The 23,318-nt window shown below is 38.6% G+C and overlaps 3 protein-coding genes across 3 annotated transcripts in view; 2 read left to right on the top strand and 1 right to left on the bottom strand.

Moving 5' to 3' along the window:
• Positions 1-420: 420 nt before the first annotated feature.
• On the top strand, positions 421-5,733 carry si:ch211-11k18.4 (uncharacterized). The gene is made up of 13 exons (XM_056258143.1): positions 421-522; positions 615-751; positions 1,105-1,216; positions 1,318-1,411; positions 1,536-1,590; positions 1,703-1,843; positions 1,989-2,149; positions 2,585-2,683; positions 2,773-2,918; positions 3,030-3,201; positions 3,289-3,401; positions 5,128-5,212; positions 5,302-5,733. The coding sequence occupies exons 2-13, from the start codon at positions 634-636 to the stop codon at positions 5,356-5,358; spliced, it is 1,353 nt and encodes a 450-aa protein (XP_056114118.1). The 5' UTR covers positions 421-522; positions 615-633; the 3' UTR covers positions 5,359-5,733.
• Positions 5,734-6,544: 811 nt separating this feature from the next.
• rabep2 (rabaptin, RAB GTPase binding effector protein 2) lies at positions 6,545-23,190 on the top strand. Its single transcript, XM_056258142.1, has 13 exons — positions 6,545-6,792; positions 7,523-7,672; positions 17,019-17,107; positions 17,344-17,721; positions 18,082-18,177; positions 18,848-18,946; positions 19,032-19,142; positions 19,254-19,332; positions 19,570-19,581; positions 19,695-19,750; positions 20,307-20,405; positions 20,485-20,601; positions 22,514-23,190. Exons 1-13 carry the CDS (start codon positions 6,747-6,749, stop codon positions 22,616-22,618), a joined length of 1,437 nt encoding a protein of 478 aa, XP_056114117.1. The 5' UTR covers positions 6,545-6,746; the 3' UTR covers positions 22,619-23,190.
• Positions 19,537-23,318, bottom strand: part of atp2a1 (ATPase sarcoplasmic/endoplasmic reticulum Ca2+ transporting 1) — a 15,909-nt gene continuing 12,127 nt past the window's right edge. The window contains exon 21 of the mRNA XM_056258139.1: positions 19,537-19,549. The gene's annotated coding sequence lies outside the window, so the exon portion shown is untranslated. The remainder of the gene's footprint in view (positions 19,550-23,318) is intronic.

Here is a 23,318-nt window from a genome sequence, read left to right as displayed (position 1 = left end):
TGAATTCTTTACATTAAAGTATGGGGTATAAATGAAAACCTTTGTCGTGTTTTATAAGCTTTATTTTTCACCACCATTGAAATTAGGTTAGGAGATTTTATAATTTTTAACATTACAGGGCATTAAAAGTAGTGTGCAGTGATCACAAGTATGATGGATAACATTTTTACCCGCATATTTACACACAGATATATAAATTATATATATATATGTGTGTGTGTGTGTGTGTGTATATAATTAACATGGTACCTTCATACAACAGTTGTAATAAAATTAATTTCTCAAATTATAAAATGGCATTCTTCACAAGCTTCTTAAGTAGAAAGGGCACAACTCCTAAATGATTAATCGTTACATAATGGTCTACAGACGACGTGATTTATAAATAGTCTAGGGCGGAAACAGCGCGAGCTAAACGGAATAAAGACTACAACCTCCATAATGCTCTGCGAAAACCTGTGAGTCGCGGTGACGTGGCCACAGTTACCCAGCAGACCGGGGCGATTTGAACTTAATTTGGATGTGAGTAAAAGTCTATGTTGTTTCTTACATTTCATACAATTTTACCAGTCAAGTTTACTTTGTACACGCTAAAACACGCTACTTTATTACAGCCCATAATTTTACATCACTATGTCCGGGAAAATCAAAAGCAGGAGTGTTGCAAATGCCGACTCCATATCTGGCAGTGTGTCCTGCGACGAGCGCATCTTACGGGACTGCCATCAGATGTACATCGAACCGGATAGCGGTTAGAGAGAAAAAAATCCCTTTTTAAACGACTACATTCTCATTCATTTATTTGGTTTTGTAAGGTATTAAGAAATTAGATCTGTCTCCAGGCGTGGGTGAGAGGTGCTAACGGTAGCTGGATAGCTAGAACGCCTGTTGGTTTGACATTTATTCACTTTAGAGTGCCAAAAGCATTTCACCTGTTTGCATTCATTACCCTGTGTAATCCAATAAAGTTTTCTTCTGACATTGAAGGTTAGTTTACCCAAAAATGAAATTGTCACTTACTCAGTCTCTGAACCTGGATTAAAAATAAATGACACTTTCTTTTCCAGTCCAGTTTGTCTAACCACTAATTCCCTTGTCCTGTAGGACTCATAACAATCGCTCAAACTGTTGGGGTGACCTTGCTGCCTCCCCGAAAAAAGATAACTGTGATGTTGATGGGGAACCACTCAGCTGGAAAGAGCAGCTTCATCAATTGGTAGGCTAATATACATGCATTACAATCATGTACTCAGATTAGTGTGTGTGAGACTGAGAAAGCCTCACAAGCAGTAACCCATGTTTTAATTGCTTTTGCAGGTATGTGGAGGAGCATATACAAAGGACAGGGGTCGCTATAGAGACACAGGGCTTCAGCTTTGTTACCAGTGGGCGAAAGAGGGAGTCGCTCACTGTAAGTTTGATCCTCATACATTTTTCATGAAAGTTTTGTGAGATGTGGTTTGGGCATTACAATGGCACCATTGATATAAACGTATTTCACCTTTTATTGTATAACAACTGTTGTGTGGTTTTAGGGAAATGCAACACTCCATCTCTATCCGCACTTCAAACCACTGCAAGACTTTAAAGGTTTGTTGTTGAATTTTGGAAAGTCTATTAAAAGCAGGGCTACACACTTTTTGGTTTACATTGCAAATGTGCATTAATTTGTGTCTGAAATGCAACTTTCTCTCAATTTCAGGGGTGTCAGAATACCTTGGCACTGAGATTTGCACTTCACGACAGAAACGTTTCAGCTTGGTGACGTTTGTTGATAGTCCTGGTCTGGTGGATGGAGATATGAAGTACCCCTTTGATGTGGACCAAGCTATTCTGTGGCTCGGTGTGTGTTTGTCTTTAGTTGTTTGTGTGTTTAGGAGTTGACATTGTTTTAATGTTTTTATTGCATGTCTATATGTTTGGCATTCTAAATGTATGTTTATGATCCTAATATGTCTCTGTATTACGATTCTACCTGTCTACATCAGGTGAGCTCTGTGACCTGATCCTCGTATTCTTTGATCCAATGGGACAGGCTTTATGCAAGCGCACACTCAGCATTGTAGAGAAACTGAATGAGAAGCAAGGGGACCGTCTCCGTTTTTATCTCAGTAAAGCTGATGAGGCTGGAGGAGAGTCTGATCGACAAGTAAACTGCTCTTATACACACTCATCTTCACTGTTATGTTTTATTTTGCATGTACACTACCGTTCAAAGCCATTCTCTTCTGCTCACCAATGCTCATATATTTTTATTTGAATGTATTTTAAAATATTAATATCTTTTAAAAATATACAATGTATTCCTGTGATGGCAAAGCTGAAAGTCTAGATTCTAGTCTAAACACTGAATAAACAGTGTTTATTTGAAATTGAAATCTTTTGTAGAATTATAAATGCCTTTCCTATCATTTCCATCAATTTAAAAGGTCCTTACTATATAAGCTAATTTCATTTTTTTATTTTTTATTCTTACTGACACCAAACTTTTAAAAGGTAGTGCATGTGACTGTTTTAAGGAAAATAGTTTTTGTTTGACTGCTTGATAATCGCACATTGATGGCTGTGTTATTGGTTATTTCAGAGAGTTATGATGCAGATTGTGCAGGAGCTTTGCAAGCGTCCAGGACTTAACAAGTGTGGCTTTGACATGCCCACCATCTACGTTCCCAACCCTAACAAGGTATCATAAATCTTTCAGCTCTTCGCAATTGTATGCGACAACCGCTTATTTTGTAATATTAATGTATCTTTCCTCACTGTCTCCATCAGCCCAGCCGATGTGTCAATCAGATTGAGGAGGTGTGTCGGACTATAGAAAAGACCATAAATCAGACTGTGCAGAACACGCTTAACTCATTGGAGAAGGACTGTAACCTCATCACTGAGGCCATCACTGAGACACTTGATAATGACAGGTAGTGCATTCTTAGATGGGCATTTCCCTATACAATTTGTATGGATATAATATTCATCAGATTGCAAATGTCTACTATTACAGTTGCAATTGTGTGTTTTTCTCCCAATAGGCTCTGCAGTTTAGAGAACCGTCGAGCACGTTTTAAGGGTTGTTTGTTGGGCATGCTGGGTTTCACTGTGCCCCTGCTGCTGCTCGTCGCCCTGGTGCTTGGCAGCCTCTCCAGAGAAGTACTGGAGCTCATGCTGGGTGATAAAGGCACAGAGGCACTCTCACTATATGTGGTTCGTATGTATATTATGCATTCATGTGTACGTGTGTTTGTGATTCTCTGTAGATATACTGATGTAAGTGTGGGATTGTGTGTTCAGGCTCCTGCAGTGAAGGTGTTTGAGTCCCTGTCAGTGGAAGTGCAGCTGTACAGTTGTGCTGGACTGGTTCTGTTGTCCTTCATCTTTCTCCTCCTTGCACGCTTCTCTTTCAGGTGAAAAAAGCAGATTATAAACTTAAGCCCTATTCGGATGGTAATTGTTTCTCATGTGAATATCTGTAAAAAATAAATTGGCATGGCACCTAAGTGATAAAACTCATGCATTCGGAGGGCGATTTATTCACGGTGGAGGAGCGAGTTTTGTGATGCTATGAACCCGGGAATGCGCTGCTCACATGGTCAGTCACATGTTTGTCTGCTGTAAATAGAATGCCATTTGTTTTGAATAATATTAATAAATTCATATTTAATGTTATAATGGGAAAATAATATTCTATTAAATCTCCTGTTTAAAAATAGGAAGATAGACACGGGATAGCTGAAATGGTTCCGTCTTGTATTTTTATCTCAAAATGATGGATGTCATTTTAAAAATATGGAAACTAGTGGAAATAAGTTAATGCAGCCTCTTATTTACATGAGGTAAACGCAAAGCTGCTTGGTTATTTTTAATGTAGCCTAGGCCTATATAATACATTTTATTGCTGTAACGGCCCATTTCAAATGTTTTTTTTTTTTTTCATCTTTCTCCTTTCACTGAGGTGGAGCAGTGATGAAATATTGTTCTTGTAAATAATTCCCAGCATTTCAGTAATGAAAGTGTACATATTTAGAATGCATACAAATTACAGTGAAGCGCAGCAGATATCGCACGGTGCTCCGCAGTGGTCAAAACAGATTTAAATGGTGAATTTTGAATAGATCACCTCTTGTAAACTCCGATGTAGATTTGGACGGCAATTCAATTACCACACAACCTTGGTGTCAGCCAAAAACAGAAGGTAATTCGGCCAGGGATTTTTACGCGGGTGGTGGGGGGAAAAACACTGACATTCTGGATTCGGACGGCAAAAATCACTGACTAGCTCCTGTAAATGTTGAAAATACCTTATGTCCTCATGAGAAACAATTACCGCCCAAATAGGGCTTTATACTTGCAGACTCTTGTAGTTTAAAGGGATAAATTGCAATTTATTCACCCTGATTAAGTTTGGCTTTTTCTGTGGTGCACATAAGGATATATTTACCAGAGTCAAGCTCCAAAAAGTACAAAAAGCAGTTTTATTATTACTTAGTTTTTTTAGAGCTGCAGCAGAGGGAAAGATTGGTAAATAATTTTGTGAGCCTTGGAATATAGTGCAGAATTTTTATGGATTATTACTTATTATTATATTACATTATTAGGACCTTCAGCAGAGTAGAAGTGTAGTAAATGTTTTTTATTTATTTATCAAATTTCATATATTTATTATTATTTTTATTTTTTAAATATGCAATTGTCCGCAGAAGAGGGAAGGACTAATTTTGTGAGTCTTGGAATATTTAGAGGTTTTGTGGGCTTATATAATAAGTATTTTTTTAAGGTCTGCAGCAGAATGGAAGTTTAGTGAATTTTGTTGGGGTAAAAAAAACCTCCTATTTATTTAATTACCTGCAGCAGAGGGAAATATTAGTGAATAATTTTGTGAGTCTTTTAATATGGTGAAAAAGTTTTATATAACTTTATATATATATATATATATATATATATATATATATATATTAGAACTGCAGCAGAGTGGAATAGTGAATAACGTTGTGGGGGGGAAATATAAATAAAAATCTAATTTCTTTCAGTTATTTTATGATTGTTTTATGTATACGTTTTTTTTTGTATATCTAATGCATGCCTCTTTACACCATGTACTTTTGTGTCGGTGTTCTTTTTCTCTCCATTTAGGACTAAACCAACACTCTCTGGGAAACAAAAGAGACAGCTTCAGGAAAAACTGGAGTATGTCCAGGAGGTGGTCAAGACCAAAAAGGTAAAGTGTGCATTTGTATTGTTGACGCATCTAAAGACGGCTACAGTGGTAACTGACTCATCTAATGATTTGCTGGTGTGTTTTTGCAGAAAAATCTTTATGAGGAGTACCTGCGTCAGAGTGTGGGTGATCAGGACATGAACTGAGAGGGTTTCTACACTTCAAGGATCTGGATGGGAATAACACAGGACCCAGCAGTACCACTAAACTGCATCTAATCATTCCTCTAATGTTGTTGACACGGATAAGCTATTTTATGGGCACTTAGTTACACATTACTGCTCCTGTAAGCTCCGTCTTCCAGCATTAAATAATGATGGAGCTGTGGACCAATACTATGTTTTATTTTTTATCTCATTGCAATACAATTGTACTGTAAAGGTTAATTGAAGTGGCACATTATGAGATTGGACCTAATGCTCTGAAATATCCTATTGTTGTGTATTAGCATTTTTAAAGTCATCCTCTTCTCTGTCTTGTACCTAAAATACTCTGTATTGTATGGTAAATTACCACAATGACTGAAGAATAAGGAGCCCTTCATATATGGCATGATATTCTAATGACTCCTGGTATTTATTCACATCATTGTCAATTTTAATAGAAATATTGAAGCTGGCTTTTGTATACCATGGTTTCCTACACTTTTATGTCAACTTATTGCGGTTGTGAATAATAAAATATAATAAATATGTGTATTGGTTTTAACTGGCATTCAGGTACTTTCAAAGCAAGGGCTTGAAAGATTCCTAACTAGGTCAAAGTCAACATCCAAATCCTCGTTGGAATCTGTTGCATTAGTGTGTTTGTGCATTACAGATGTAAAAAAAAAAAAAAAAAAATTCCGATTCTTTATTTTGCTGTAATTTGTATATTTTAGATATTATGAAATCAGAATCTAATGTTAAACAAAATCATGTGACCATTATTGGCCTGAGCCCAAATTGTTAGAGTAAAATACTTAGTCAAGCCTTTACGAGTATTGTAATTTAAAGTATTTGGTCATGGAGATTTATATAGTGAATATAGAAATTATATTCCCCCAACGATTTTTTTCACTCGTTTTTGTCATTGAATTGACAAAACAATGCTTTAAAAAAAAATAAACATTAAACGTCATGACTGCATATATTTTCAACGAAGACCTCATGGGATCTCTTGGATCGTCCACATCCTCTCTGGATCCGTCTCATAATCTAGTGAGATGCCTACCTAGACAGCATCACAGGCGCGCGCTCCCAGTCTTCGGACGCCTATGAGGCCCAAAAGCGCGGTCTGTGATGCTCAGCTCACTAGATTTAAACCAGTCTGCGTGTGTGTGTTTGGTTGGCTAGCTGGCTGGCTGGCTGGCTCTAGGGAGGATGATTAGGTAACATCCGCAGGATTGAACCGGGGAAAGTTGTTTCCTGAACTCTTGGTGCAGTTTGTTGAAGCCCGGCCCTGCTGCACTTCACACAGGAAAAGGAAGACGGATGCAAACGAAGGGAAAAATATCGAAACTAAACGAAAATATCGAGACAAATGACTTGAGACCATGGAAGTGTCGGACACACCAGCATCGCGCAGTGAGGAGAATGATGGTATGAACATATTAGTACATGTTAAATTACAGTGTGTCGATGTAAGTTAAAAAATGTTGTCAGTTATTCCGCGATTTTTTAAATTAACGCTGTCTTCGTGTGCTATCGGAAATTTCCTACTTCCCACTTCTGATGTCGTCATTACGAGCTCGTCGCATTCAAATTTCGACTTGAGAGGGGAAAACTAGTAACGTTAACTTATTTACGATAATTCCGATAGCACGATAGCATAAATCCGTAAGTAATGACCATTTTGAACTCGACCTGCAAACATATCCAATCATGTAGATGACAACGCTTAAATAAAGCGTACAGACCTCATTACATTTTATATAGGTTTTACAAAAATTGTGGACCGTTTTCTATTTATAAGAATAATAGCAGAAAAGCGGTGCAGCATAAATCAACAGGTGTTTACGACTAGAGTCAATATAAGAATATTTGCCATGTGTCAGGTTTAAATCTTGAATAGGCATTGGACAAATCAAATCAATTAACCTTAGGCTACTTTTAGGGTTAATCTGCTTTTGGCAAAATCCATCTTGTTAATGAAGTAGAGCTCTTTCATGTGTGTCACTTATCTGTCTCGCACCTGTTTTCATATTATGCACCTGTTTTCATATTATGCACCTGTTTGAAACGATTCTTTAAAAAAGAGACGGAGGAAAAGAAAGGGAACATGGCTACTATTTAGAGGAGTTTCAGAAGTCCTGTATTTGTTTCTCTGCAGAACTACAGACGCAGCTAATCGAGTGCCGAGCTCAGCTGGAACACTGGCAGGGTGTGGCGAGGATCTGTGAGCTGAGCAAACAGGAGGAGATGCAGGATCTGCAAAAACAATGCGACCAGGAGATTCAGTCCTTGCAGGAGGCTCTGAGAGGTGAAGAGTGAGAGGGAGGGAGGGAGGAATTGCATTAATATGGTCCACCTAAGGTGGAGGTAAAGCACAAGTATGTTTGGGGATTGTTGATTGGTTAAGTGGAGCTTCTGTATGTGTCAGAAATCCCACAGACTGGTTTTAACCCTCTGGGGACAAAGGTGTTTTTGGGGTCCTTGAGATGTTTTGACATGCCCTGACATTTGTGCTTTTTTTCAGTTGCTTATAAACATATTACTGGCACAGGTGAAATTACACTCTATTTAGCACAAACAGGGCTACCATAATATGTGAGCAACATGTATGTACATGTTTGTATTTTTGAGAGAATCTTGTTTATGCATGTTTATTGATAAAACTAAAAATGAAAGTTTCTGAAATAAGGCCACAAAACACATACTAAATATGTGTCCAGAAGACTTTTGACTAATGGAAGTTGTGGCCTAGAGTATTTGCTTCAAAATGATCTGAAAATCATCCTTTCTAATCATTCACATAACACCATAGATTGCTTTAAATTGTGAAAAACATTTTTTTGTTTGAAAGGCAATATGCGAATGGGCGTGAACGGCCCAACCCCCTCATGTTTAATTAGGTGATTCTCACTTGAGAAGACAAAGATGCATTCATTTCATTCTGGTGTGTCACAAGAAAGAATGCAATATATATACAGGTCCTTCTAAAAAAATTAGCATATTGTGATAAAGTTCATTATTTTCCATAATGTAATGATAAAAATTAAACTTTCATATATTTTAGATTCATTGCACACCAACTGAAATATTTCAGGTCTTTTATTGTTTTAATACTGATGATTTTGGCATACAGCTCATGAAAACCCAAAATTCCTATCTCAAAAAATTAGCATATTTCATCCGACCAATAAAAGAAGTGTTTTTAATACAAAAAAAGTCAACCTTCAAATAATTATGTTCAGTTATGCACTCAATACTTGGTCGGGAATCCTTTTGCAGAAATGACTGCTTCAATGCGGCGTGGCATGGAGGCAATCAGCCTGTGGCACTGCTGAGGTGTTATGGAGGCCCAGGATGCTTCGATAGCGGCCTTAAGCTCATCCAGAGTGTTGGGTCTTGCGTCTCTCAACTTTCTCTACACAATATCCCACAGATTCTCTATGGGGTTCAGGTCAGGAGAGTTGGCAGGCCAATTGAGCACAGTAATACCATGGTCAGTAAACCATTTACCAGTGGTTTTGGTACTGTGAGCAGGTGCCAGGTCGTGCTGAAAAATGAAATCTTCATCTCCATAAAGCTTTTCAGCAGATGGAAGCATGAAGTGCTCCAGAATCTCCTGATAGCTAGCTGCATTGACCCTGCCCTTGATAAAACACAGTGGACCAACACCAGCAGCTGACATGGCACCCCAGACCATCACTGACTGTGGGTACTTGACACTGGACTTCAGGCATTTTGGCATTTCCTTCTCCCCAGTCTTCCTCCAGACTCTGGCACCTTGATTTCCGAATGACATGTAAAACTGAGCAACAGTCCAGTGCTGCTTCTCTGTAGCCCAGGTCAGGCGCTTCTGCCGCTGTTTCTGGTTCAAAAGTGGCTTGACCTGGGGAATGCGGCACCTGTAGCCCATTTCCTGCACACGCCTGTGCACGGTGGCTCTGGATGTTTCTACTCCAGACTCAGTCCACTGCTTCCGCAGGTCTCCCAAGCTCTGGAATCGGTCCTTCTCCACAATCTTCCTCAGGGTCCGGTCACCTCTTCTCGTTGTGCAGCGTTTTTTGCCACACTTTTTCCTTCCCACAGATTTCCCACTGAGGTGCCTTGATACAGCACTCTGGGAACAGCCTATTTGTTCAGAAATTTCTTTCTGTCTTACCCTCTTGCTTGAGGGTGTCAATGATGGCCTTCTGGACAGCAGTCAGGTCGGCAGTCTTACCCATAATTGCGGTTTTGAGTAATGAAACAGGCTGGGAGTTTTTAAAAGCCTCAGGAATCTTTTGCAGGTGTTTAGAGTTAAAGCTGCCGTCGGCAACATTTTTTTGATCATATTCAGTGAAATCGACACTATAATCTGCCAGAACAACATAAATAAAGTGGTTTTAGAAAAAACCCCGAGCTTCTAACTCCACCTGGAGCTTGTTATTTGTTTTGCAAAAATCCACAGCTCCCGGTTCATGTCCAATCAGCGCAGGGGGGTGTGAGATCTGACTGTCAATCACAGATCGGGCACACGCCACCCCTCGCGCACGTTACAATCACATGCACACGCCTGAAGTTCGCGCAGTAACGAAGAGTGATGGCGGAAAATCAAGTAAGCTCATTTAGAGTATAAATGACGTCAGCAAATGCAATCTATCGGTACATTAGCCAGGACAGCATACCTCCAAATACTCCATGGTGTTGATGGATGCTGATGAGACGGGCACGTTCCAGGGCTCTCAAGTTTTGAAGACAGGTAAGAGTGACACCCAGCCGACGGGGGGTTGGATACATTTTTGTCATTGGTTGTTGCGTTAAATCTTACCCAGATACAATAGTGCTATTTTCTGATTGGCTATTGTGTAGCTCGACGAACAACACCAGAGGAAACGCGCTTGATTCATGCCGGTTCCACAGTGAGAGCGGCGCGGCCAGAGTTTTGGGCGCTGCGGCATATTAAATATATTATAAATAGTTTTTCAGCGTGAGAAATACAATGTGTGGCGGGAGAGCGTGACAAAAGACCGAAATGAGTGACTGTCACGCTCAATGCGTGACACTTGAGAGCCCTGGCGTTCACTGAAAATCTGGTGCACACGCACTGACCAGAGCTGGCACTGACGAGCATGAACTGGGTGGGAGGGTATCCGTTGATAGTGGGGGAGGGGCATGAGAGTTGTAAACATTCAAAATTTTACTAAATCCACTCAATCTGCCAGACTTGCCGACTGGAGCTTTAATTAGTTGATTCAGATGATTAGGTTAATGGCTCGTTTAGAGAACCTTTTCATGATATGCTAATTTTTTGAGACAGGAATTTTGGGTTTTCATGAGCTGTATGCCAAAATCATCAGTATTAAAACAATAAAAGACCTGAAATATTTCAGTTGGTGTGCAATGAATCTAAAATATATGAAAGTTTAATTTTTATCATTACATTATGGAAAATAATGAACTTTATCACAATATGCTAATTTTTTTAGAAGGACCTGTACACACAGACATATATAATCAAAATATAAATGAAAGTCAAAAGCACATTTTTTAGTCATACCTGGAAACAAATCCTGTTCAAATAGGTTATATGGGCCATTCAATAGAATTGGTTCAAAGTTAGAGTTGGAAACATCTTGAAAAGAAAATTGTCTTTTTCCATAAATCTCTTATAAAGTATTATTTTTTAAAGTATGCCAATACATTTTTTATTATACTTATTTCAAAGTTAAGGATTCATTATTTTGATATAGCCTAGCTGGAACAAACACTAACAGTTGATAAGTTTATTTTTTACAAAACATACTATATATTTAACATATGAGCAGAAACTGCTAACAAAAGCTTATTTGATGTCTATTTTAGAGTTAAAACTTTATAATCTATCCTAAACTAGTCAAACACACACACACACACACACACAGAAACATGATTCAAATTTAAACAGTAGGCTATTTTTGCGTTCACAGACACTAACGTTATTATATATCGCGATTAGAACAAAGCACAAGCATAAAACACTTACAGTTCAGCTGGCTCCTCGAAGTGAAAATAAACCAGCACTTGTTCTGAGTTAGGTAAATGTCCCAGGATTATTCCTCACAGCCGCGCAAGACGACAGTACATTAATCTGACTAAATAAAGTGTGTTTACAGAGTTTATATGGGCGTTTTACATGTCTCAATGTGTTGCTTCAGATCATTACCGTTTGAATAGCACGCGCTCTCCGTGGGTCACGGAGAGGCAGAACGCACACCCTGTTTATTTTCTTTATTTTACAAAAGCACAATATTTTATTTCGATTGTAGGTGGGCACATAAAAAAGTAGACATTTAACAGTTTTTTTATATATGTTTCATAACTCTGTATGACCAGAAATGATGGAGTAGTTTAAGTCTATTTTTCTGCTATGTGAAAAAAATCTGCCAAAACGCACGGGTGCGTTCTTGGTCCCCAGAGGGTTAAAGTCAGCATGAAATGGAAGTTGTGATAGTCTTTTCTACCCTATGGTGATGTGTATATATCCAAGTAGGGCTGGGTATCGTAACAACATTTTCGATACCGGTTCCTGAACGATACTTTTTCCGATACCAATTTTATGTAACCAGTTTTAACTAAGGGTGCTCCGATTGATCGGGCGCCGATCATGATCGGCCGATAATTGCTTTGGGATGTGTGATCGGCGGTCTCTATAAAGGCCGATCCAGAAAAGCCGATCAGATGACGCAAAACTCGCGAGACAATTTTTTTACGCCCTGGTAAAAATGGCTTCACCGGTCTGGCAATTCTACAACAGGGCTCTCAAGTGTCACGCATTGAGCGTGACAGTCACTCATTTCGGTCTTTTGTCACGCTCTCCCGCCACACATTGTATTTCTCACGCTGAAAAACTATTTGTAATATATTTAATATGCCGCAGCGGCCAAAACTCTGGCCGCGCCGCTCTCACTGTGGAACCGGCATGAATCAAGCGCGTTTCCTCTGGTGTTGTTCGTCGAGCTACACAATAGCCATTCAGAAAATAGCACTATTGTATCTGGGTAAGATTTAACGCAACAACCAATGACAAAAATGTATCCAACCCCCCCTCCCCGTGCGTCCGTCAAATCACTCGTACATATTTTTTTCTCTCATCAAAACTGAATATGTTCATCAGCGGTTACAGTTATATCAAGCAAGGATACGTTTGTGTTTTATTTTCTGATTACACCGGAATGAATAGAGTCCGCAACGGCGATAGATTGAAGCGCGCGTCCGAGTAAAGACTGCGCGAGACACAGAGCACTGTATCCATGCAACTGATCGCCGCGGCAACGAGCGCACAGCTTGAGTTCAAAAACACATTTTAGCGCTAGATTTCTTATTTAATAGCGAACTAAATGAATGATCTGCTAGTTAACTGAAGAGGTTTTATTTATTTATATTAGGTACATTGTGGGACAGACTTCACTGGATCTAAAAAAAATCAATCTAACCATAGATATGACCAGTAGTGGTGGCTTTCTTAATCTGTTTTAAAATAATTTTGCAAGGGTTCTTCACACACACACACACACACACACACACACACACACACACACACAAAAGGTTTCTGTACCTCTCTCTTCCTCTCTAAATGCCCACAAAATCTGACTAAGCATCCCAGAAAAAAGCAAAGTTATAGATACAGATATGGAAGTTGTTAGTTTTTTGTTTGTTTTTGTTTTTTGTTGCTGTGTACTTTACTACCTGTGGTCCTTTAAGTGTATTAGAAAACATTATTTTGGCTATAGCCTTTTTTGTTGCTGTTATTAGTTTAAAGTAGTCTAAAGCTAAATTTAAAGACTCAGATGTTCTGTCTTTTATTTATTTATTTATTTATTTTATATTCTACAGGAAAGTTGTATGTCAAGCCCTAAGCTGCTCCCAATAACCAAGCTGCTATGTTAATACATGTTGCTTGCAAATAAATACACAGGTGTCAATTCATTATGCATTGTCTTCTCTTAAATGTAATACTTAATGTACATTGTTGTTAAATATAGTTTAATAAGTAATGCTACATGATAAAAAGAAGTCTTCAAATAGACCCTGTAATCGGTGATCGGTATCGGTTGATACAGCTTCCAGTAATCGGCGATCGGTGATCGACCCCAAAAATCCTGATCGGAGCACCCCTAGTTTTAACAATATAACGTTACCTAATTTTTTTTTTTTTTTTAGTTTGTTGACTTTTTACACACATATTTTGAGAATGTAAAAAAGCACCAATGCTAAAGTTTTCTATGTTTCCTAATCATTTAACAACATGTATTCTTTACTTCAATGAGCTCATTGTTTCTTCCTTAACTTAAAGGGGTCATATAATGGCATTTTTGTACAAGCTAGTATAATTCTTTAGGGTCTAAATTAAAAGTTTGTAATATACTTTAATTAAAAATTCTCATTAGTATTGTAAGAAAACTCTTATTTTACCTGGTCAAAAACAGCTCTGTTTTCAGCATGCCGTTTCAGTGCATATGACTTTAAATGATCATGAGCTTTGCTCACTCCGCCTCTCTGTTCTGTGCGTACACGTTTGTAACACAATAACCATAACGCATTGTTCATTATAAACGTGGGATTATGAATTATATGGAGAACGTCGTACATAGAAAACATGCAGTAATGTACCCTGAGTGTAAACCTTAGACTCATTCATCGTGAAGCGATTTGCAAAGATATAAATATTAATATAAAGTTTAATAAAACGTTACACTCACTTCAGTTGTTCTAGAGGTTCAGCAGGAACACGAATATCTGGTACGGATCCTTTATTCAGGAGCAGCTCCTTAGCAAAACCAGCTTTATAATGATCCTCGTTTATAAAGCAGTCTGCTGAGAAATGATTCGCGCAAACATGAAAGCATTGACGTTGCTCGTGGGGAATATTCCCTTCGAAAACAAAACTCAGCCACTGCGTCTTCAGCGGTTCGGATTTAGGAACATGAAAATGACTGCTGGGTTCCTTATTGCACCCAAGAACAGAACACCACAATCGCTTAGACTCCATTCTGCTCATAGACAGTGCTCCAGCATATCAACAATGACCGCGCCGGTCCGCGCAGACTATGATTGACAGCTGGCTCACGAGCGAGGGCGGGTCTGTTGAAACGCGCCTGTCAATCAACAATCGCGGGAGGGGCTTCCGACCGTGTGACGTCACACGGTCGAATGGCTTGATTTGAGGCAGGGGAAAACATATAAGGAGATTAAAACAAAAACACTGGATGTATTTTTATCATTATATGATGATTGTGTACAGGCACTGCCAACACACATTTCAGTACAATCAACTTGAAAAAGTGCAGGTACCATTATATGACCCCTTTAATGCATTGTTTAACAATGAAACTGAATGAAAATGAATTGAAATGCATTACACACTGTCACCTCTGATAACAGATCACTCTAAATTGTAATTTAGACACATGCATTTTCTGTAAAGCTGCTTTGAAACGATATGTATTGTGAAAAATGCTATACAAATAAATGTGAATTAAATTAAATATAGGCTACTGGGGGGTGGGATATATGCCTCGCGCTCAGCACACATGAAGCTTGCCGCAAAGCACTGGCGAAAGTAGCCTAATGATTATGGATGTGTCCGGAAACAATAGCAAGGAGATATTTTAATTGTTTATTAATGAACAAGTGTTTACTAAGTGTGTTGGCTGCAAAGGTGATTATGGCGATGCTGACTCATCATTCCTGCAGTAGTAAATGCGCGCGCCTATATGGAGTGTTTCCCAAACCTGTCCTGAAGCACCCCCAACACTGCATGTTTTCTTTGTCTCCCTAATCAAACACACCTGATTCAACTCATCAGCTCATTATCACATGGGTTAATGAGCTGATGAGTTAAATCAGTTGTATTTCATTAGGGAGACAAAGAAAACATGCAGTGTTGGGGGTGCTTCAGGACAGGTTTGGGAAACACTGGGTAATCAAACTATTTATTTCTAATTGTTTCGTTTAAAAGTAGACATATTTTGACCGTCTATAGGCCTATTTCTCATGTCTGTGAGGCAAGTATCCTACCCCATTTGGCGCAGCCATCTTGACGGAATAGAAAATGCTAAACTGCCGGTGATAATACAGCTCGTCGCGAAATATTCCTATCATGCCTGAGCGATGCTATGCAGTTGGATGCGATCAGATACGTGATCATACAAAAGGAATGTCTTTATTCCGAAAGCTGATCTTGTATTTTATTTGACACTTCTTATAAATCGTCAGAAACACAGGTTGAGACAGTCTCAATGACAGTTTATCATACTCCAGTGACAACAGTCAGTGTCACTGTATGATAGTTACAAGTATAGAAAAGTATATACGCATATTATTTCGTTTTTCTTGGATCAAACTAGATTCAACAAATTCATTTAAGATGCACTTAATCTTTTGTTGGTGATTTTTATTTTGTGTTTTTCCCTGTAAACTCAGTTTAAAAATTATTATAGGTAGGCATATAATTTGGTGATAAAAATACATTGATTAACCTTTGCGGTGATGATTGAAAAATCCTTCCCCGCTGTAGTCCAGATCAAAGAGTTGCTGACCCATCCTGACTCGTGATACCGATAGCCTGCTTTTGTATGCTTTTAATGAAGCTCCGGTGTAGCACGATTGGAAGTGAATAAGGTAGCTGTAAATGTCACCGAACTCAATGTCAGGAACTTTTTCTACACATTTAATGCCTGTAAAAAGAACTTGTGGTGGTTCATATGGATCTATGATTCTTAATTCCTTTATCTTCCTCTTGTACAGGCTATTTCTTTTTGTGATGCTAATAATAAGTGCGATGACATGACGTGAAGAGTTAGCTGACGGACGCTGCGCTAATAATAGATAGTGGTGGAGGAAAAAAATCGATTCTGTTCATTATCGAGATATTTTGCGCACGCAATTATATCAATACTGTAGCGCAAAGTATTGCAATATTTAGGCTAATTATAAAAATAATTATACTAATAATTATATTATTAGTATAATAATATACTAATTATATTATTAGTATAATAATATACTAATAATTATATTATTAGTATAATAATATACTAATAATATATATTACCCACGGCAATGGATCTATTATTAGGGGTGGCCCACCCCTAATAATAGATCCGCCACTGAGTAGCTGACGGATGTATTCCGTCAAAATGGCTGACACGCGGCAAGGGGTCACGTGACTGGGAGATCCCTATATGCTGAGTTTCGGTTCATTTGTGACGCGCTCCAGTTCTTGCAGTCGAAGACGGATAAACTTTCTACTCTGAAGTGTATTCTGTGTGCTTCTAAGTGCCTTATAAGATTTACCGTGTTACCGGTCTTGGCAGCAATTATCTTGTCAAAAATATTGCATCGCGTGCTTCTGGCATCGAGTCTGGCACATAGGTACACTTTGGATAATTTCCACATATTTTCTATCTATCTGGGTTGGGACGGTTACACACACACACACACACACACACACACACACTACAGCCTCACGTGCGACGAGCCACGTCTTTGGGCAGCCGCGTAAACTAGTGTTTTTCCACTTTCAGTCACGAAGTAGAATTTTACCCAAAGAACTAAAGCGACAGGAAATGTTTCATAATTACTCAATGACTGATTCCAATTCCTTGACATCCAGTTCTTCTTTTATTTCCCCACCTTAGAAACAGCTGCTCAGTATGAGGCCAGATTATCTGCTTTGCAGTCAGAGCGAGCACAGTGGAGGAGAGCCGTTCTGCCCCATGACACTAAGGTTAGTGTGTTTCTGTGTCCCTCCTCTTTTTTCTTTTTTTCTCTCTCTTATCCAAGGACTCATGTCAAAAAAACATGAAAAAAAAAACAACAACTTGGCCTATGTCTCAAAAAGGAAACAAGTATTTTTCCCCTAGTCATATTATTGCAAACTTCTTTCACTTTCTGTATTACAGTGTCCCTCTTTCACTTTTAGTCTTTTTCTAAATCATTTCTCACTTCTCATTGTGCATGTAGGGCAATAAGGGCACCTTAAAAAAGGGCAAGCTGGAGGGTACCTCTCCCAACAGTGAGGGGCCACAGGGTGACTCCTCTCCCCCGCGAGGTTCTGACCATGAGGGCTCAGGGTCCGACTCTGATCCACTGGAGCTGTTGGGAGAGACGTCAGATACAGAGACAACAGGCCTTATGATGGACTATTTCCCCCAGCACTGTGACTCTGCCTCCATGTCTTCTTTCTCTCTGGACACTCCCTCCATGCCCCGACATCCGCCTCCTCAAGAAGACACCGCCTCACTAGTGTCCACAGGAACGCTGGTGCCTGAAGCAATCTACCTGCCACCACCAGGACACAAGCTGATCTCGCATGCTGACTGGGACAAATTGCAAGAACATGTCAGTATAATTCTAGTCTTTCTAGCAGGTTTTTTATTGCCATGGACAACTGTATCAGGAAATTTTAAAACTGCTGTTACCAGGCCTTGAAATTGACAAAATACTAAAAAGTAATGGAAAGGTTTCCTAGTTACGATTGACTGTAAGATATTTTATCAATTAGAAATTGCTCTTCATGAGTGCAGCCCTAATCCAGTAAGTTGCAAACAGTTGAAAACATCATAGACATTTGCCATTAAAAAAGTGTGGGACATTTCTAGCCTGTTGTTTGTTAATCAGTGCGTTAGAGATCACTGATGTCAATGCGTGATGCCACCATCTCTCAACTTATTTGTTGAATATTTTGCCATGCCATTATAGCTTGTAGAGCTTCAAGAGGAGGTGACAGAGCTCCGAAAGCAGAAAGCTGATCTGGAGAGAGAACTGGATGTGCAAAGCACAGAGACACAAAAACAGGTACAGAAACTCTCAGTTCCTGTCTTTCGTCACTAAAAAGCACAGATATGCAAAAAATTATTTTAGCATCTCTTATGTCTGGATTACATTGCACTTATGGACTTTAACTGTCTTAAATTCTCCCTTTTGTAAGATAAAGAAATAATTTGAGATACAGCTTTATACAATATACTACTGTTCGAAACTTTAGAGTGGGTAAGATTTAACTTTAGTCTATTTTAAAGTGTAATTTATTCCTGTGATGCAAAGCAGAATTTTCAGCATCATTACTCCAGTCTTCAGTCAGTGTCACACAATCCTTTAGAAATCATGATGATTTGCTGCTCAATTTCTTATTTCATGATAAAAAACAGTTGTGCTGCTTAATATTTTTGTGGAAACAAAATATCTTTTGATGAATAGAAAGTTCAAAAGAACAGCATTTAATTGAAATAGAAATCGTTTGCAACGTTATAAAGGTATTTACTGTCACTTTTGATCAATTTAATGTATCCTGAAGCTGAATAAAGGTATTAATTTTACTTAAAGTTTGACACCAAACTTTTTATATAATATATTTTTCTAATGTGGTTTAAATTCTCTGAGCATACTTCTTATAGCATGGCTGCAGATGATTGCTTGCAGAACAAATTCTCATATATTGATATCTTTGTGCTTTTGTTTATTGCAGTTGACATTACTTCAGTCTCAGGTGCAGACTTCTGAGGCCCTCCTTCAAGACCTACAGAAATCTTTTAGCCAGTCACAAAATGCTGTTCAGAGCAGATTGGTGAGTAGTAGGTTGACTCCATGAGCCAAAATCCTGATGAGTCCTGATGAGATCTTTAAGAGTCTGCATGCATTTTTTTAACCAGGCAGAGCTGTCTTACTCTCAGAAGAGAGTCTGTAATGAACTCTCCAAGTTGAAAGGTGAAGACACTGATGTGGATGAAAATAGCCTTCCGCCTCACAGTCCAACTCTAGAGGTATGCGAGTGTGTATTTTGACGAAAGGAAGCCAGAGGTCTGGAAGAATTGAATGTTGTGTGTGTATTTGTGTTTATGAGTCTTTAAGTCATTGTATATCTCTATACATAGGCAGCTCACTGTGAGGAGAGGCTTCGTATTGAAATTGTCAACCTACAGGAACAGCTGGAGACACGCACAGAGGAGAGCGGTCAGTCTATAATATATTACATTACATTCACACTTATACATTTGGCAGATGCTTTAATCCAAAGTGACTTACATTGCATTCAAGCTATATAGTTTTGCGCAATAAAACATTTGATTCATGTCTGCCAGATTGTTCTGTTTGTTGAAGCTTTTGATTGTTTTCTCTGCATTGACGCGCGTGTGTGTTCTCCTCTCTCACCTCCTCTCCTCATCTTTCTTGTCACATCTGCTCCTCCAGAGATTTTAGAAGGCAAGTCACATATACTTTGACTTTTAGTCAGTTCTAGTGTAGATCCTATGTTGTTATTTAAGGGTAGCTGTTGATATTTTAGTGTCAGTTTGTGATTAAAATCTCTCCCTCAGTCAAGCTTGCCAGCCTGACAGTAGAGACGGACCGCATACAGATCCAAAGGGAAAAGGTATGACTACCTTTAATTCTAAGGGGGGGGGGGGGGGGGGGGGGGTCTCCTCCTTGAGGGGAGGTTCACAATTAATTAAATCCTTCAAATGTCTTTTGAACGTCAAATCCCATTTGTTTGTACTTCAGTGCCATTGTAACCTGTGTAGGATTTCTCTATAAGTTTATGACCTTTGCTTTTAGTCCAACTTGGCCTACCATTTCCAGTGATATCATCGGTGTATTATTGTTGTTGTATATAAATTCTAATTCTAAATATACTTTTTTTTTTATAACATGACCGTCTCATTATTTAATCACATTACGAAGAGTTAAGACATTTTTACACAAAATTGGATTACGAAATGGAAAAATAATCCCATTCATCCCTTATAATTGGATGCTCTCACAAAATTAAACATGCACATAATACGGCCATGTGACAACCATGTAAAATAGTGCTGTTGAAAATGTTTTTTGTATATTGCATAACTGTTTCAAATACTATCTGTGTATATACGATGCGCAATGCCAGTATTCCAGTGAGAACGTAGCCATTATTCCATCTGTGTGTGCAGCTGAAGGCTGAGCTGCAGGAGTGTCGCGTGGAGGTGCAGGGTCTGCGGGTGGCGCTTGCTCACCTTCAGAAAGAGAACAAATCTCACATCCAGGAGAAGGTAGGCCTGCATCTTGGTGTGTAAAGTTGAATATTATTGAATTTTATTATGGTAGTTTACATCTCTCTTTATCTTTCAGGCGGTGTTACAGCAGCAGTGTTTAGAGTATCGCAGTCAGGTGATCAGTCTGCGCACTCAACTAGACACTAGTCAGGCTGTGCAGAAGGATTTTGTGCATCTCTCACAGTCACTGCAGGTACTGGATCAGCATGAAGTTCTTACTCTTCTAATTAGGGCTGTCACAATGTTAGATTTTTCACACCACGGTTATTGTGGCCAAAAGAATTCACAATATCGATATATCGCGATATCTGTAGTTATCAGTCAAATTCATTTTTACTTTTACTTTACCCAACAAACATAATATATAAGGGTAGGGTACTGATAAACACAAGCCGCATGTATTTTTTACTTCTTGCGTACTCAATCCATGGCAAATTTTTGTGAAGGAAGACAAGCATGTGAAGTTAAATAATAATAAATAAGTAAAATAATCGCAATTTATTCTCTGTAAAATTGCGTAATCCGCTGGGTGATGGACACGGAGATGGGTAAAAAGGTTGGTGGCTACACATTCTGCAGCGCCGCGTCGCGTGTAGGACAACTCGAGGTATCGCACACCGGACGCGCACTTTCTCAGTTTATGGCCAGCATGAAATTAAGATAATGTCTGTACTATGTTATGATTGTACTGTACAATTAAATGCAATAGTTGCTGAGTCTGTGATCTGAACACTTTACCTCAGAGCATCCATTAACTGAATGAATTGAGAATCTCTCCTGAAAATCCGATAACACCAGCAATTTTCATTCAAGCAGCTGATTTCTATAAATGAATGTAAAACTAAATGTTGCAGCACAGGGTGAAGTCATTTACGCTGATTTGAGACAAATGTAATGTAAATTTAATATAAAATTATGTAAATGGCGCTCTGTGTCGCAGCAGGATTTTGAACAAGGTCCTGAGCCGTTGCTGGGCGCTGCGGACAGACGCCGAATGGTGCACAACCGGTGTGTGTAGGCTACTCTCGAAGAGAAAATGTGTTCGAATTTTAAAGACGTGGCGCTGCGCTTCTCGTCCGGTGTGCGACCCCCTTTAAAGTGCTGTTTTCTTTTGAGCCGAAGAACTCCCATACAGGCGAGCTTACTTTTTTCGGGTGTGGACAGAGTGTTTCACTCTCTCGCTCAGATGACATTCTTCAGAGTAGGCTAGCTGCGCGGCCCGGGCTGCGTCTTCTTGTTTGATAGGTGTCAGTGGGTGCAATACAGCCACCTGAGAGGTCAACCAGGTACTCGCGCTGGAGTAGCTATTTAAGTGTCATGTTATCATAACAGCCCTATTTATTTTAAACATTGTGGTTATCGCCAATACCAGTATATTGGCACACTCTAAATTAACACGATGTCGATATTTCATGCTTTGAATATCACGATTATCGTCAACACCGGTATATTGCGACACCCCTACTTCTATAAATGCAGTCTCTGTTGACAATCAATTTTTGATGTACACATAAGGATGTGCTCTCACTACATGATTTCTACTCTTAATTTGCTATTGCTGACAAAACTTCGAGGTCTGCACTAAAACTTTAACCATGAGCAGTTCGGCGATTCAATTTTTGACGTGTCATGATAATTTGTTTGAATTTATTGCTACATTCTTGTAGTTTGAGCCATGCTACAGTAATGTATCTCATTCAATGAGAGAGCATAAGGCAGGAGGAAGCCTTAACAAAAAACAACTTTATTTATAGATATTTTATTATTGTGTTCTGTGTATGTCTGTTTTTATAAAAATAAATGTAAAAACAATAAAACAAATATACCCCAACATTCATATTAAATTACACATTGTGTAATATTTTTACGATTAGAAAACATTTGCCCTCATACAAGTAAAAATAAACTTTAAAAAATAATGACCTTTTGTAGTTAATTAATTTTTGACATGACTTGAATGTCCTGCTGCAATTTTGTATTCTGTAGTGAGCTCACAAATCTTGTTTATATCCAGTTATATACTTTATAACTGTGACAGTTTGATTTTGTATTAAAGTTTGCACGGTTTTTAAATAGTTTTTAATTTCCTCTCTCTGCATTCTCAGGTGAAGTTGGAGCAGATTCGCCAAGCAGAATCATTGAACCAAGTCAAGCAGATCCTAGGGGAGGAGATTGAAGAAGTCACTGATTTACCTGCAGATGCCACATAAAACAATAAATATAAGAACAGGTGACTATTTTTCGGAAGACCGAAAGGAAGAGCCTCTGTGGGCAAAGAGGTGGTCCTCAGAAAGGGCCAAGTTGAGGTGGGCTGCCTACATTAAAAGAAATGCATTGACATTGATCGAAGACCATTCCTGCACACATGGATTCACAATGCTTCTAATGATCTCAAAACATACCGGCTAAACATGATTCCTTATCAATCTGAACAAATTGGAATTGCTAATACTTGAATTTTGTGAAATTCTAACTACTGTCTGTACTAGACTTAATGCTACTGCAGTGTAAGTTGTATCTTGCTGGCCTAATCCTTCTTTCCTAATAGATACTGACAGATATAAATATAAGTCATTATCAGCACTTGTCACCAGCAAAAATCAAAACCAAAAACATACTGGGGATGGAGACTGGGGGCAATTGTACTTTTTTTCTTTTTGTTTTATTATAATAAACTACTATAGATCAACCTGACATATTTTGCTATAAGAAAATAAAATCTATGTGCCAAAGTAACAGTACCATAAATAAACATATATTGATAAAGACTCATAATATAAAATATTATAACATGTGGCTTTAATTATATTAATAATATTTTTGGTGCTAATCTATTTTATTAGCTCTGTAAAAATTGTTTAAAGCTGCAGTCCGGCGTTTTTCCTCTTTGTCGCCATCTCTGTTCGAAAT

The sequence above is a fragment of the Rhinichthys klamathensis genome, unplaced genomic scaffold (assembly GCF_029890125.1).
Source record: "Rhinichthys klamathensis goyatoka isolate OS25496 unplaced genomic scaffold, OSU_Roscu_1.1 h1tg000149l_1, whole genome shotgun sequence".
Lineage (NCBI taxonomy): Eukaryota > Metazoa > Chordata > Actinopteri > Cypriniformes > Leuciscidae > Rhinichthys > Rhinichthys klamathensis.
The sequence above is the reverse complement of the archived record's forward strand: the minus strand, read 5'-3'. Positions and strand labels throughout refer to the sequence as shown.

Bases quoted from the DNA above. Each gene is read 5' to 3' on its own strand.
- si:ch211-11k18.4 (XM_056258143.1), top strand. From the start codon at position 634: ATGTCCGGGAAAATCAAAAGCAGGAGTGTTGCAAATGCCGACTCCATA. The intron at 1,844-1,988 runs GTGTGTGTTTGT...TGTCTACATCAG, and splicing joins CCAAGCTATTCTGTGGCTCG to GTGAGCTCTGTGACCTGATC. The intron at 3,202-3,288 runs GTTCGTATGTAT...TTGTGTGTTCAG, and splicing joins AGGCACTCTCACTATATGTG to GCTCCTGCAGTGAAGGTGTT.
- rabep2 (XM_056258142.1), top strand. From the start codon at position 6,747: ATGGAAGTGTCGGACACACCAGCATCGCGCAGTGAGGAGAATGATG. The intron at 17,722-18,081 runs GTCAGTATAATT...ATGCCATTATAG, and splicing joins GGGACAAATTGCAAGAACAT to CTTGTAGAGCTTCAAGAGGA. The intron at 19,751-20,306 runs GTATGACTACCT...CTGTGTGTGCAG, and splicing joins TACAGATCCAAAGGGAAAAG to CTGAAGGCTGAGCTGCAGGA.